Source organism: Pan paniscus, chromosome 4, assembly GCF_029289425.2.
Source record: "Pan paniscus chromosome 4, NHGRI_mPanPan1-v2.0_pri, whole genome shotgun sequence".
Taxonomy (NCBI): domain Eukaryota; kingdom Metazoa; phylum Chordata; class Mammalia; order Primates; family Hominidae; genus Pan; species Pan paniscus.
In genome coordinates this window covers 58,601,051-58,614,862 of record NC_073253.2, presented here as the reverse complement: position 1 = coordinate 58,614,862, position 13,812 = coordinate 58,601,051, and the positions used below count along the sequence as shown (strand labels likewise).

The 13,812-nt window shown below is 34.5% G+C and overlaps 1 protein-coding gene across 1 annotated transcript in view; it reads left to right on the top strand.

Moving 5' to 3' along the window:
• MTREX (Mtr4 exosome RNA helicase) overlaps positions 1-13,812 on the top strand; it is a 117,971-nt gene that overhangs the window by 18,777 nt on the left and 85,382 nt on the right. Inside the window, exons 4-6 of the mRNA XM_003827367.5 lie at positions 1,156-1,218; positions 2,139-2,251; positions 13,463-13,637. Coding sequence (XP_003827415.1) covers positions 1,156-1,218; positions 2,139-2,251; positions 13,463-13,637 — 351 coding nt within the window. The remainder of the gene's footprint in view (positions 1-1,155; positions 1,219-2,138; positions 2,252-13,462; positions 13,638-13,812) is intronic.

The window sequence follows — 13,812 nt, the reverse complement described above, 5'->3', positions numbered from 1 at the left end:
AAGTTGAAATGTCCTCTGATTTTAACCTCCATCACCAAGGCTATTTGTACGTGTCACATTCCCCTTCCAGACTAAGGATGGTTGTTCTGCCAGTATTCTTGATTGTGTCTTATCCTATCTCCACAAAGACTTTATTTATTTATTTTTAATTATTATACTTTAAGTTCTGGGGTACATGTGCAGAACATGCAGTTTTGTTACATGAGTATACACCTGCCATGGTGGTTTGCTGCACCCATCATCCTGTCAGCCTTCATTAGGTATTTCTCCTAATGCTATCCCCCCCCAGCCCCCCACCTCTCTACAGGCCCCGGTTTGTGATGTTCCCTGCCCTGTGTCCATGTGTTCTCATTGTTCAACTCCCACTTATGAGTGAGAACATGGCAGTGTTTGGTTTTGTGTTGTTGTGATAGTTTGCTGAGAATGAGTTTCCAGCTTCATCCATATCCCTGCAAAGGACATGAACTCATCAACTTTTATGGCTGCATAGTATTCCATGGTGTATATGTGCCACATTTTCTTTATCCAGTCTATCATTGATGGACATTTGGGTTGGTTCCAAGTCTTTGCTATTGTGAATAGTGCCGCAATGAATATACGTATGCATGTGTCTTTGTAGTAGAAAGATTTATAATCCTTTGGGTATATACCCAGTAATGGGATCCTGGGTCAAATGGTATTTCTAGTTGTAGATCCTTGAGGAATCGCCACACTGCACAAAGACTTTATTAATTTCCTTTTCCCTTAACTATTTCTAGAGTCTCTTTTTTTCTAATTGCCATTCCCTGTCAGCATATGAGCATTCAAAAGTTTCTCTTTCTGTTCTATGTTGTTTTCTACCCACTGTGTTGTTATTCTTCTGTTTTGTAGTAGTTTCGACTTTAAAAAGTACACAGTTTCCTCAGGGAGATAAACATCAGCTTTCAATTATTACCCTTAGACAAATGCGAGTAGATGTAATTTCTGAGTGTTGAAACTAGCTTTTTGCCTTGTTCTTAAAGACAGTTATTTGATTTACAGTGTCTGAGACAGCTAAAGTTCATCACTCTAGTTCATCAGTTTTATTTTCCAAACCATCATTCATTATGGAATGCTAAATACATCAGTTCTCAAATAGTTGGTGAGGTTTTTTTTTCTTTTTTACTTTGTTGTCAGGTTGCACTTCCTGCAGATGAGGATTATTTACCACTTAAACCACGAGTTGGAAAAGCTGCTAAGGTCTGTACTTTGGGTAATACAGTTTATATAGTTTCGTGAGACTCTCTTTTTCTTAAAATTCTTATTTCAAATGAGATTTTTATATTTCCCACAACATGTATATGTATGTATCAAGAACAAGCCAACTAAAGACAAATATAATGAGAACTGAATCAGTTAACAACTATGCTGGAAACCAGCCATCACATGATGAGATTTTAAAATATTAAAATTGTGATTCTCAACCTTTTAAAAGAATGTAATGAAAGTTATCAACCTTTCTCCAGCAAAAAATACATGTGTACTAGTTTTTGCCTATAGTTTTAGGGTTTTAACAGGCTTCTAATGAAACCGGAACTCTGTGCTTTTTTTAGACGGATTTGGAAGGCCTGATAGACCTTAAAAGGCCAAGAAATTTTTAAGGTTTAATTTTCCAAGTAATTTTCTTAAATAAAAAAGGCGGTATGGTAGAGTATGCATGAACTCTTAAAGTCTAATAGATGTAATATTCTGCCTCTACGGAGTGAACTTTACTGAGAGACTTTTAGAGCCTCAGAGTTCCTACCTATGAAAGGAAATAATATCTATGATAGGGGTTGTTGTGAAAATTAGTAATAATATATGGAAAATGTGTTACACAGTGCCTGGCCACAGAGCTTGTTTTTGGTAAATGGTAATGATTATTTTATTATTAATATAATAGACACCAACATAATGTAATGATTGAAAGATTAGAGAGCAGAATTAGCTTCTGTGTTGTTTGGGCAAAAATGTAGTGTACTCTTCCTTATTTTCACTAGTGTGTAGTATATTTTCTAAATAAAATCATAAAGGAATACTCCCAGAATGCTTTGGGGGGTAGCCTGCTTGTGTTTTGATTTTAAGTATGCTTTGATACAACTAGATGTTTTTATGCAGATATTAATGTTTTGTTTTTATAGGAATACCCATTCATTCTTGATGCTTTTCAAAGAGAGGCCATTCAGTGTGTTGACAATAATCAGTCTGTTCTAGTATCTGCACATACCTCAGCGGGAAAAACAGTATGCGCCGAGTGAGTAGCTTTCTTTTTAAAGTCACTTTGTTTCTTATTTCACTCTTTAAAAGTTTCTTTTTTGCTGTTTGATTTCTGCTAGTGAAGATGGTTTTACTTGTCCCTTTTGAACAATTTCTTTTTCATGTCTTATTGAACCTCTAATACAATGTTTACTTGAAGTAATAAAAGAGGACATTCTTTTCTTGTTCCTCATATTAGGAGAAAAACACTCAGGCTTTCATCGTTAAGCATGATATTACCTGTTGGTTTTTCACAGATGCTTTTTATTTATCAGTTTGAGGAACTTCTGTTCTTAGTTTGCAGAGATTTTGTTTGCATATGTATTTATGTCTATGGGTATAAAATATTTAGATACTGGATTTTGTCAAGTGCTTTTTTTGCATCTATTGACATGATTTTTTTTTCTTCTGCGCAGTCATGGCTCACTGCAGCCTTGACCTCTGGGCTCAGGCGATCCTCCTGCCTCAGCCTTCCTAGTAGATGGGACTAAAAGCATGCACCATCACACCTGGCTAATTTTTTTTTTCTTTTTTTTTAGAGGCAACACAGAGTCTCAAACTCAAATAGGCTGGTCTCAAACTCCTGGGCTCAAGCAATCGTCCCACCTTGGACTCCCAAATTTCTGGGATTACAGGCATGAGCTACCATGCCTGGCCATGTTTTTGATATGTTTCTTAAATAATTTGACACGTCTGATATGTTTGATCTTGTTTTCTGTACAGCATCATTTCCCTTCTATCTGAAGAAATGCCTTTAGCAGTTTATTGTAGTGCAGTTCTACTGATGAGAAAATCTTTTAACTTTTGTATGTCTGAAAATCTTTTACTTTTTTTTGAAAGGTATTTTCCTTTGGTATGGAATTGTAATTTTCTTTTAAGACTGCCTTTTGAGTTGCATAGTTTATGACAAGAAATCCTAGTATACCTTTGATCCTCTGTACATAATGTGTCTTTTTTCCTCTGGCTGCTTTTAAGATTGATTTTTATCATTGATTTTAAGCAGTTTGTTTTTTATGTACCTTGGTGTTGTTTTTGCATTTTTTTCTTGTCTTTGGGTTTGTTTTTGCAGTCCTCAGGGCTCTTGTTCAAGGACTCTTTTGGGCCACTTAAAGTTGTCTCACAACTCACTGATACTATATTCATTTTTTTTCTTTTGAGTTTCATTTGTGGGTCATTTCTAATGCAATGTCTTTAAATTTATTAATCTTTGCTTCTGAATTTTCTAATCTGCTGTTAATCTCATTGAGTGCTACTTTTTTATTGGTTGGTTTGTTTTTGAGGCAGGGTCTTGCTCTGTCGCCCAGGTTGGAGTGCAGTGGCACAAACAGAGCTCGTTTGCATTCTCAAACTTGTGGGCTCAAGCAGTCCAACTCAGCGTCCCTAGTAGCTGGGACCACAGGCATGTGCCACCATGACTGGCTAAGTTTTTGATTATTTGTGGAGATGAAATCTCGCTGTGTTGCCTACACTGGTCTCAAACTCCTGGGCTCAAGTGATTCTCCTGCCTTGCTCTCCCAAAGTGCTGGGCTTATAGGCATGAATGCATTTTTAATCTCAGATATTATATTTTCTTTGCTAGAAGTTCAATTTATTTTTGTTATCCTCTGTGTCTCTTAACTTTTTTTAGCTTCCTTTTTTTTCTTAATGTTTTCTTCTATTTCTAGTTTATAGAAATCCTATCTGCTTGAACAGATAGGGTACAGTTACAAAAACATTAAATGTCCTTGTTACTACTTCGTTTATCTGGTTACTTCCTGGTCTCTTTGATGGATTGACTTTCCTGCCTCTTTGATTTTTTTTTAATCACTGACTTCTTGATTATAATGTGACTGAGATAGTTTTTTTTTTCCCCATGTTTCTTATACTTGAGTTTGTAGGGTTTCTTAGATGTGTGGATTTATTATAGTTTTCATTATATTTGGGGAAATTTCAGACATTTTTTACTGCAAATATTGCCCTTCCTTTATTTCTTTGAGGACTCAAGTTATACTTACAGCAGGCCCCTTTAAGTTGTTCACAGCCCACTGAAGCTGTGTTTATTTATTATAATTTTATTCTTGGTGTTTATTCTGTTTCATTTTGGATAGTTTCTGTTGCTGTGACTTCAGGTTTATTCACTTTTTTTTTATTGCAGTGTCTTAATCTGCTTTTAATACTAGCCAGTGTGTTTTTTTAATCTCAGACACTCAGTTTCCATCTCTAAAATTTTGATTTCGTCAGTGTTTTCCGTATTTTTACTTAACGTGCTGTTTAATTTTCCTCAGCTTTCTTGAGCATATAGAGTACTGTTATAGTAACTTTTAATATCCCTGTTTACTAATTCTGTCATCTGTCTCATTTTTGGATCTGATTTTATTGATTAAAAAAAAATTTTGATTACAGACTGTGTTTTCCTGCACCTTGACATACCTGATACTTTTTTATTGCATGCCAAAACATTGTGAATTTTACCTTGTTCGGTGCTGAATACTTTTGCATTTTTGTACATATTTGTGAGATTTGTTCTGAGGTATAGTTAAGTTACTTGGAAAAAATACCCTTTTGAGGCTTACTTTTATGACTTTTTTAGGCACGACCAGAATAGCATTTAGTCTAGGGCTGATTTTCCCCACTACTTAGTCAGTATTCTTCTCAGTATTCCATGCAGTATCTTGTGAATTCTGAGGTTTTCCACTGTAGCTGGTGGGAAACCACGTTTCTGCCAGTCGTGTTTAAGATTTGGTAATTTTTATCTCTTCTCCTCTTGGTTGGTTTTTCCCTGGCCTCATAATTTCCTAAGACTTATTCACGGATCATTACTACCTGAAGACTTGCAGATGCTCAGCAGATTTTCAGAGCCTTCTCTTTGCAGTTGTCTCCTCTGGTATTCTGCCCTGCAAACTCCAGCTGCCCTGGCCTTCACAGACTACGATCTTGGTCTGTTCAACTTAGGGAAACTTCCAGGGTTTACCTTGGTTGCCCATCTTAGAACTGCAGTTTGGAAAATCTAGGCAGTAATTTTGGATTACCTACTTTGTTTTCTCTCTCTTGGGGCGTACTGTTCTTATATCCAGTGTATGAAACCACTGTTTCATATATTTTGTGCTATTTATCGTTGTTTCAGGTGGGTGGGTAAAGCCAGTTTCTGTTACTCCATCTTGGTGTAAGTGGATGTTTTCTGTATTATTTTTAATGTACATTATGTATTACTACAATAGTGCACGTATTTTGGTAGGTTCCTGTTCTCTAAAATATATTTAATAACTAAGATTGTGTAGTCTTGCTACTCAAAGTATAGTCCTTGATACTACCTGGGAACTTGTTAGGCAGAATCTCTAGCCCCACCCTATAACTGCTGATTGAGAATCTACATTTTAACAAGATCACCAGGTGATGAATACTAATGTTTGATGGAACTGGGCCATTCTAAAAGTGGATGGATGGTGCTCATTAATGTGGATGGCATTTTGCAATCTGTTGTAGATTGACTCTTTTGATTTAACTTTTACAATTTATAACATATTTCTCTATGACCTTTCCAGTTGAGTAGCTGAATTAGGTACTCTTAACAGGGGATACCTAAAGAGTAAAGAAGACTGTAGAGAAAAGAAACAGATTTAAAAAATGGCACCAATCATCCCGTTCATCAGCCATTTTACCTTGGCATGGTGGTTGTCTTAGTCTGTTTTCTGTTGCTGTATTCTGCTTTAACAGAATACCACAGACTGGGTAATTTATAAAGAAAGGAAGTTTATTTGGCTCATGGTTCTGGAAGCTGAGAAAACCAAGAATATGGCACAGGCCTCTGGCAAGAGTCATCCCATGGCAAGAAAGGGAGAGGAAATTGGGCCTAACTTGTCCTTTTAACTGGGGCCCACCCCCTTGATAATTCCCTCCCAAGATAATGTAATTAGTATATTCATGAAGATGGAGCTTTCATGACCTCATCACCTCTTAAAGGCCCTACTTCCAAATACCATTACTTTGGCAATTAAATTTCTACATACATTTCGTAGGGGTCATCTAAATCATAGTAGTGATCAAAATAATTCATGAATCCTGGAATATTTTTTTCCTTAACAGGTTATCTTATCTATTATTAGTTCCTTCCAGACCTTGGCTTATCTGGTCATTGTGTTATTAATTCCTAATTCCGTCATCTGTCTCATTTTCAGATTTGTTTTTATTGATTTTTTTCCCTTGTCATTATAGGTTATATTTTCCTGCTTCTTTGCATACCTTTTATTGATACTAAAACATTGTGAATTTTACCTTGTTGGGTGCTGAATAATTTTGTATTCCTGGTCAGGGCTTATCTGGTCACTGTATTCATTCCTTCCAGACCTTGGCTTAGCTGTGTAAGTCTCAGTTTTTCTCTTCGTTGAGTTAGAGGAGTGAAGTTTGTATCTTATATTGTCATCTCAGCAGTATCAGCCAGTTGCAGAATAGTCTTTATCTCTTTCTCAGCCTTAAACACATTATGGTTCTCTATCACCCTAGTTATGTTCAGTGGAATTTCTTAAGAGTCCACTCCTGTTCAGAAGATGCTTAATTCACAAACCAGTTTCCTCCTAAGGCACAGGTATAGAAGAAGAGATTTGACTACTCTTAGTTCAATTATTTTTTTCACTATTTAATTGTGGTATGTTTGGTGCTTTATGCATTTAAAGCCAGCATATGTATAATAACTTGAATTTTGGCCATTAGTGTAACCTTGCTTTCATTTTTCCTACAAGAGGAGAGATTTTTCTGTAGAGGAAGTTTTCATATAGATATGCTGAAACCTGCTGTAAAACTTGGGCTAGGAAGTCGTAAAGGGAATTTAAGAAATTCACCAGGATTGTAGATACTTGAAAACCTGATGAGGTTGGCTGTGGAAAACAGTCTGGCAATTCTTCAAAAAGTTATAATGTAGAGTTGTCATATGACCCAGCAATTCTACTCCTAGATTTGTTATAATGTAGAATTTGTTATAATGTAGAATGTTATAATGTAGAATGTAATGTATTTGTTATAATGTTAGAATTATCATATGACCCAGCATTTCTACTCCTAGATTTGTACCCCCAAAGAATTGATAACAGGTACCTAAACAAATCTTCACAGCAGCGCTATTCACAATAGCCAAAAGGTAGAAACAATCCAGATGTCCATCAGTGGATGATGAATGGATAAATAAGTTGTAGTATATCCAGACAGTGGAATATTACTCTGCCATAAAAAGGAATAAAGTGCTGATACATGCTTAAAAACATTATGCGTACTAAAAGAAGTTGGAGTCAAAAGATTGCTTTATGATTCCATTTATGTGAAATATCCAGAATAGGTAAATCCATAGAGAAAGACAGCATATTGGTGGGGGACAGGGACTAGTGAGAGGAGGGGAGTAAAGAATAACTGCTTAGTGAGTACAGAGTTTTTTGGGAGGTGATGAAAATACTAGAATTAGATGGAGGTACTGGTTGCCTAACATTATGAATGTACTAAATGCCACTGAAATATACACTTTAAAATGGTTAATTTTATGTTATATGAATTTCACTTCAGTGAAAAGTAAACCTGATGAGGTACCTAATTGTATATGCACACCAGATGTTGCACACCAGATCTCACATATTTTCCCTAGTGATAAAGGACTTTAGGTAAACTCCTACTTCACCTGTTAACTATAGCAGGGTGCAACATTTTATTTATAAACCTGGTACTAGGACTAACATGTTGGTATCAGGTTGTTTATATATGTAAACCAAATACTTTTTCTGACACTGCTGATTTTTTAAGTCTATGTGAATAGCTTTATTATATAATTTACTTACCATTAAATTTATCTATCATAAATATGTATTTGAGTGAGTTTTAGTAAATCGGTACAGTTGTGCAACCCTTACCAGTTTTAGAAGACTTCCATCTATTTAGTTCTCTTATGTGTGTTTACATTCAAACCCATTCCTATCTCTAGCCACAGGCAAACACTGATCATCTTTTGGCCATTATAATACTGATGTAAACATTCATGTGCAAGTCTTTAAGTGGACCTATGTTTTCGTTTCTCTTAGCTAAGGTAGATACCTAGCAATGTGATTGCTGTATTTTATGGCAAATATGTATTTAACTGTTGAGGAGACTGCTGAACTATTTTTTAATGTGGCTGTACCATTTTATATTCCTACCAGTAATGTATGAGGGTGCCAGTTTCTCTGCATCCTTCCCTACTCTTGGTATTGTCTTTTTTTATTATACCCATTTCAGTGATGTCCCAAAGTAGTTTTAATATGCATTTCTGTGATGACTAAGGGTGTTAAGCATCATTTCATGTTTATCATTTCTTTATATATCTTTGAATTGTTTATTTCAGTCTTGCTGATGTTTTAAATTGGGTTGTTGGTCTTAATTGCGTTGTAAGAAGTCTTTATTAGCATACAAGTTTTTTTAAAAAGCAGATGTGATTTATAAATATGTTTTTCATTCTGTGGCTTGTCTCAAGTTCCTTTTGTAGAGAAAGCATTTTAATTTAAATGTTTAATTTCTTAATATTTTATAGATTGATCATGCAATTGGTATACCTAAGAATTACCTAATTGTGATTTTGCCTATCCCAAAATCACAAGTATTTTCTTCTTCGTTTTCCTCTTGCAATTTCATAGTATTAGTTCTTCCATTTAGATCTGTGATTCTTCTCAAGTTAGTTTTTCTGTAAGATGTGAGGAAAGGGTCTAAATTTAGCTTTTTGTATTTGGATATCCAATTGTTCCAATTCAAAGTACTATCTTTTCCCATTGAATCGAATTCCCGTAAATTACTCGTAAATTGTGTAGGATTGTTTCTGGACTTTGTTATATCTTTACACTAGTACACTATTTTGATAACTGTGGGGTTATAATAAGTATTGATACTAGGTAATGAGAATCTTCTAACTTCATTATTTTTAAAAACTGGGCACTTCCAGGTCTTTTGTATTTCCAATAGTATTTTAAGATTGGCTTGTGAATTTCCAACCAGAAAGCCCATTTTAATTTTGATAGGGATTTTGTTGAACTTAAAAATTAATTTGGAGAAAATTGTCATTGTAACAATATTGACTCAATCGATGAAAATGATGTATTTCTCCATTATTTAGGTCAACTTTAATTTCTGTTAGCAACACTTTGCAGTTTTCAGTGTATAGGTCTTATACGTGTTTTCTTAAACCTATTCCTAAGTATTTCTGTTTATGCTATTGTGAATCACATTTTTTCTTAAGGTCATATTTGGATTGCTAATAGCTTGTATATTGAAATACAGTTGATTTTTATATACTGGTATTTTATCCAGCAACCTCATCATGTTTCCTTAAGTTTTATTAACTTTTTTGTACATTCCATAAGACTTTCTATATAGATGATAACATTGCCTGTGAAAAAAGATGGTTTTACTTCCTTTTCAATATGTGTGTCTTATTGCATTGTCAATATCTAGTACAACGTTGGATAGTACTGAGAGTGGACATCCTTGCCTTATTTCTGATATGAGGAAGAAAGCATTCAGTCTTTCAACATTAAGTATGACGTTAGCTGTTTTTTGCTGGTTGCTCTTTATGAGAATGAAGTTGTTTCTTTCTGTTCTTGGTAGGGAATAAATGAAAATAAACAAAAAAATTGAGAATTTTTACCAAGATATGTTGTATTTTGTGAAATGATTTTTCCATCTATTGAGGAAATCGTAGTATTAGCTTTTTATTCTCTTAGTGTACTATATTAAATTTTCTGATTTTAAACCAACCTTATATTCCTGGAATAAATCTGGTTGTTTATGGCAGATGATCATTTGTGTATGTTACTGATTTCAGTTTGCCAGTACAGTTGTCATTCATTTTCCAAGGAGGATTGGGTCCCAGACCCCCTCATATAGCAGAATCCACAGATGCTCAAATTTCTGCAGTAGGCCCTGTGGAACCTTCAGATGTGAACAGTTGTCTCTCCGTATCCATGGGTTCCTCATCTTGCAAATACAGTAGTGTATTTTCAATCCTCAGAACCTGCGTGTGTAGAGAGCTGACTCTGGTTTATTCTAGACTTTTGTGTCATCATGAGGAATAATGGTATGTGATTTTCTTATGAAGTCTTTGGCATTGGTGTCGGAGTAATACTGGACTCTTAAAGTAAGCTGGTAGTGTTGCCTCCTGGTCTGTTTTCCATAAGACTTTGTGTATTTGGCATACTTCTTAAATGTTTGATAGAATTCACTAGTGAAGCCATTTAAGCCTAGGCATTTCTTTGTGGGAAGATTTTTAATTCCTAATTTAATTTCCTGTTTTTTAAAGCCAATTTTGGTAAACCGTGTCTATCTAGAAATTTCTTTTTTTCTTTTATGAGACAGGGTCTTGCTGTCAACCGGGTTGGAATGCAATGGCATAATCATGGCTCACTGCAGCCTTGACTTCCCAGGCTCAACTGATGCTCCCACCTCAGCCACCTTAGTAGCTGGGAGTACAGACATGCGCTACCACACCCAGCTAATTTTTATATTTTATTTATTTATTTATTTTTAATTTATTTTTTGTAGCGACAGGGTCTGTGTTGCCCAGACTGGTCTTGAACTTCTGGGCTCAAGCAGTCCTCCTGCCTCAGCCTCCCAAAGTGCTGGGATTACAGGAGTGAGCCACTGTGCCTGGCGTAGAAATTTCCTGAGGTTTTAGATAATTCTTTATGTTTAATGTAAGTGTTTATATAAAACTATAAAATTTCCCTCAGTACTGCTTAAAATGCATCCTGTAAACTGATAATACTGTGTTTCATTTTCATTTAATCCACTTTTTCATTTCTCTTTTGGTTCCCTTGTATGTTGTTTACTTTTCAAACGTGATTTTCCATATACTTAGCCATTTGTTATTTCTAACTTAATTTGTGATTAGAGAAGATACTTTGTGAAATTTCAGTAGTTTAATTTAATGATTGATATGGTTGGATTTATATTTGCCTTTTGTTGTTCGTTTTGGGGGTCTTTTGGTATATTTCTCATGTTTTTTTTTTTTTGATCCTTATTTTTCCTCCACTGCCTTCTATTTTGTTTAACAAATATCTTTTAGTGTACCATTTTAATTTCTCTTGACTTTTTAGCTTTCTTTGAGTTAGTTTTTAGTGGTTATTTTGGGGCTTACAGTATGCATGTTTAACTAAATCACAGTCACAATTTATGGAAAATATTGAAAACTTGCCCTAGTATTTTCTTCTCATTTTTGTACTATTTAATACTGTCATATATTTCAACTACATATGCTATAAATCTAATAATACAGTATCTGTAATACAGTATGATCATTGCTTTAAATTGTGTTTTCTAAAAATATTAAGTGATAAAAATTTTATATATACCTTTACATACATAGTCTTAATTGTTCTGTTTTATGGTATTGTTTCCTTTTAGTTTGAAGGGTTTTTAATAAATATTTCTTACAGAGTAGTTTTATTTTGCTTTCATTTTTGAAGGACAGTGTCACTGGATATAGAGTTCCTGGTTGACCGATTTTTTTTCCCCTTCAACTCCAGATACATCATTCTATTGATATCATTTCATTCTACTCCATTGTTTCTGATGAGAAGTCAGCCTTAATTATGTTGTTCTCTTATGTATTGAGTTTTTCTGTTGTGGTTTTTCAAAGACTCTCTTTGCCTTTGTCATTTAGCAGTTTAACTATGATGTTTCTAGGTATGGTTCTTTTTTGCTTTTTCCTACTGTGTTAATTGAGCTTCTTGGATCTCTGGATTAATGTCTTTTAAACAAATGAAGTTTTTTATTGTTTTTTTTTTTCCTACCTCTTTCTTATTTTGGAATTTCCTTTGAGATACTTGAGGATGTCTTGCAGATACCTGAGTGTCTCTTATTTTTCTATTTATTTTTCTCTTTAGATTTGATAATTTCTCTCAATTTATCTTCATGTTCATTGATAACAGTCATCACAAATCTGCTTATGGGCCCATCTAGAGAATTTTTTCTTTTGATTGTTAATCTGTAGACTTTCTTTTTCTTTTTTTTTTTTTTTTTTTTTGAGACAGAGTCTCACTCTGTCACCCAGGCTGGAGTACAATGACGTGATGTTGGCTCACTGCAACCTCCACCTCCTGGATTCAAGCAGTTCTCCTTCTTCAGCCTGCCAAGTAGCTGGGATTACAAATGTACACCACCATACCTGACTAATTTTTGTATTTTTAGTAGAGACAGGGTTTCCCCATTTTGGCCAAGGCTGGTCTCGAACTCTTGGTGTCATGTGATCCACCCACCTCAGCCTCCCTAAATGCTAGGATTATAGGTGTGAGCCACTGCGCCCGGCCTAATCTGTAGACTTTCCATTTGATTATGTTGTTAATAGTTTTGGTTCCTTTTTGAGACAGTCAGTTTCTTGTGACTGCTTCTTTTTTCCTACATATGGTCATACTTTCCTGTTTGTTTTTATATCTTGCAATTTTTTTCTTGAAAAGTTTAGATAATGTATGTAGCATTTCTGTATTTTCTTTTCGTGTATGTTTCTTGTAATTCATATTTGATGTTTGGACAACTTCTGATTTTTTAAAAATTGCTTATTTCACTGGCTGGGATGAATGTTATTTTTATTTCCCCAAATACATTATAATAAGCCTATTCTGGGCAGGAGCTGAATCTTAAATAAGGAGGATCTACTACAATGTTAAGTTTAATGCTGATGTCATTGTCTATATTTAAAGAAAAACAAAACTGCTCTATTGTGTTCTGTTAATAGCTATGAAAGAAATTTTCCATAATCAGAACCTACCATAATTTTCAGAGGACTGACTTGTTAACTGTTACATGTGGGAAAAGAATACATATAGATTAACTTATTTGTGAAACTTGAGGAGGAAACACTTCATTTTCCAGGGGCTATAAGCACTTGATCATCTGTATATGTGTGAACTCACAGACAGAGTCTCTGAATTTTGGAAGCCCGTCTTAGAACCAAAGGTGTTTTCCTTGCAAGAAATAGGTAACTGTTAGTAATCTATTGCTATTAGTGATTAAGTTGCATTAACTCTGAGTGACCGGAGTTAAAATGATTTTAGATCACTCTATGTCATATTTATTATAATTATTAGTATAATAGATATGGTGTTACTGTTCTTCAGAGTCCATTCAAGATAAGTAATTAGGAAAAATTTGGACACAATTTAAATATTAACAGAATTTTTAAAGTCATAATTTAAAGGAAAAGTTTTATGATTATTTGTTTTCACATTTGTAGGTATGCCATTGCATTGGCCTTAAGGGAAAAGCAGCGTGTAATATTTACCAGCCCAATTAAGGCTCTGAGTAACCAAAAATACCGTGAAATGTATGAAGAATTTCAAGATGTTGGTTTGATGACTGGTGATGTTACTATTAATCCTACGGCATCTTGTCTTGTTATGACCACAGAGGTAATTCATGTAGTGCCTCATCTGACTTTTTGTTTTTAATTAAATTAATGTGACTATTCAGTTAGAACCTGGGAAGTTTTATTGGTTGCTCTACTTAGGTAAAGTATAGTACTTTATTTTCTGATTAGACTTAGGCAAAATGGATAACATTTATCTTAAAGTGTTCTGATAATAT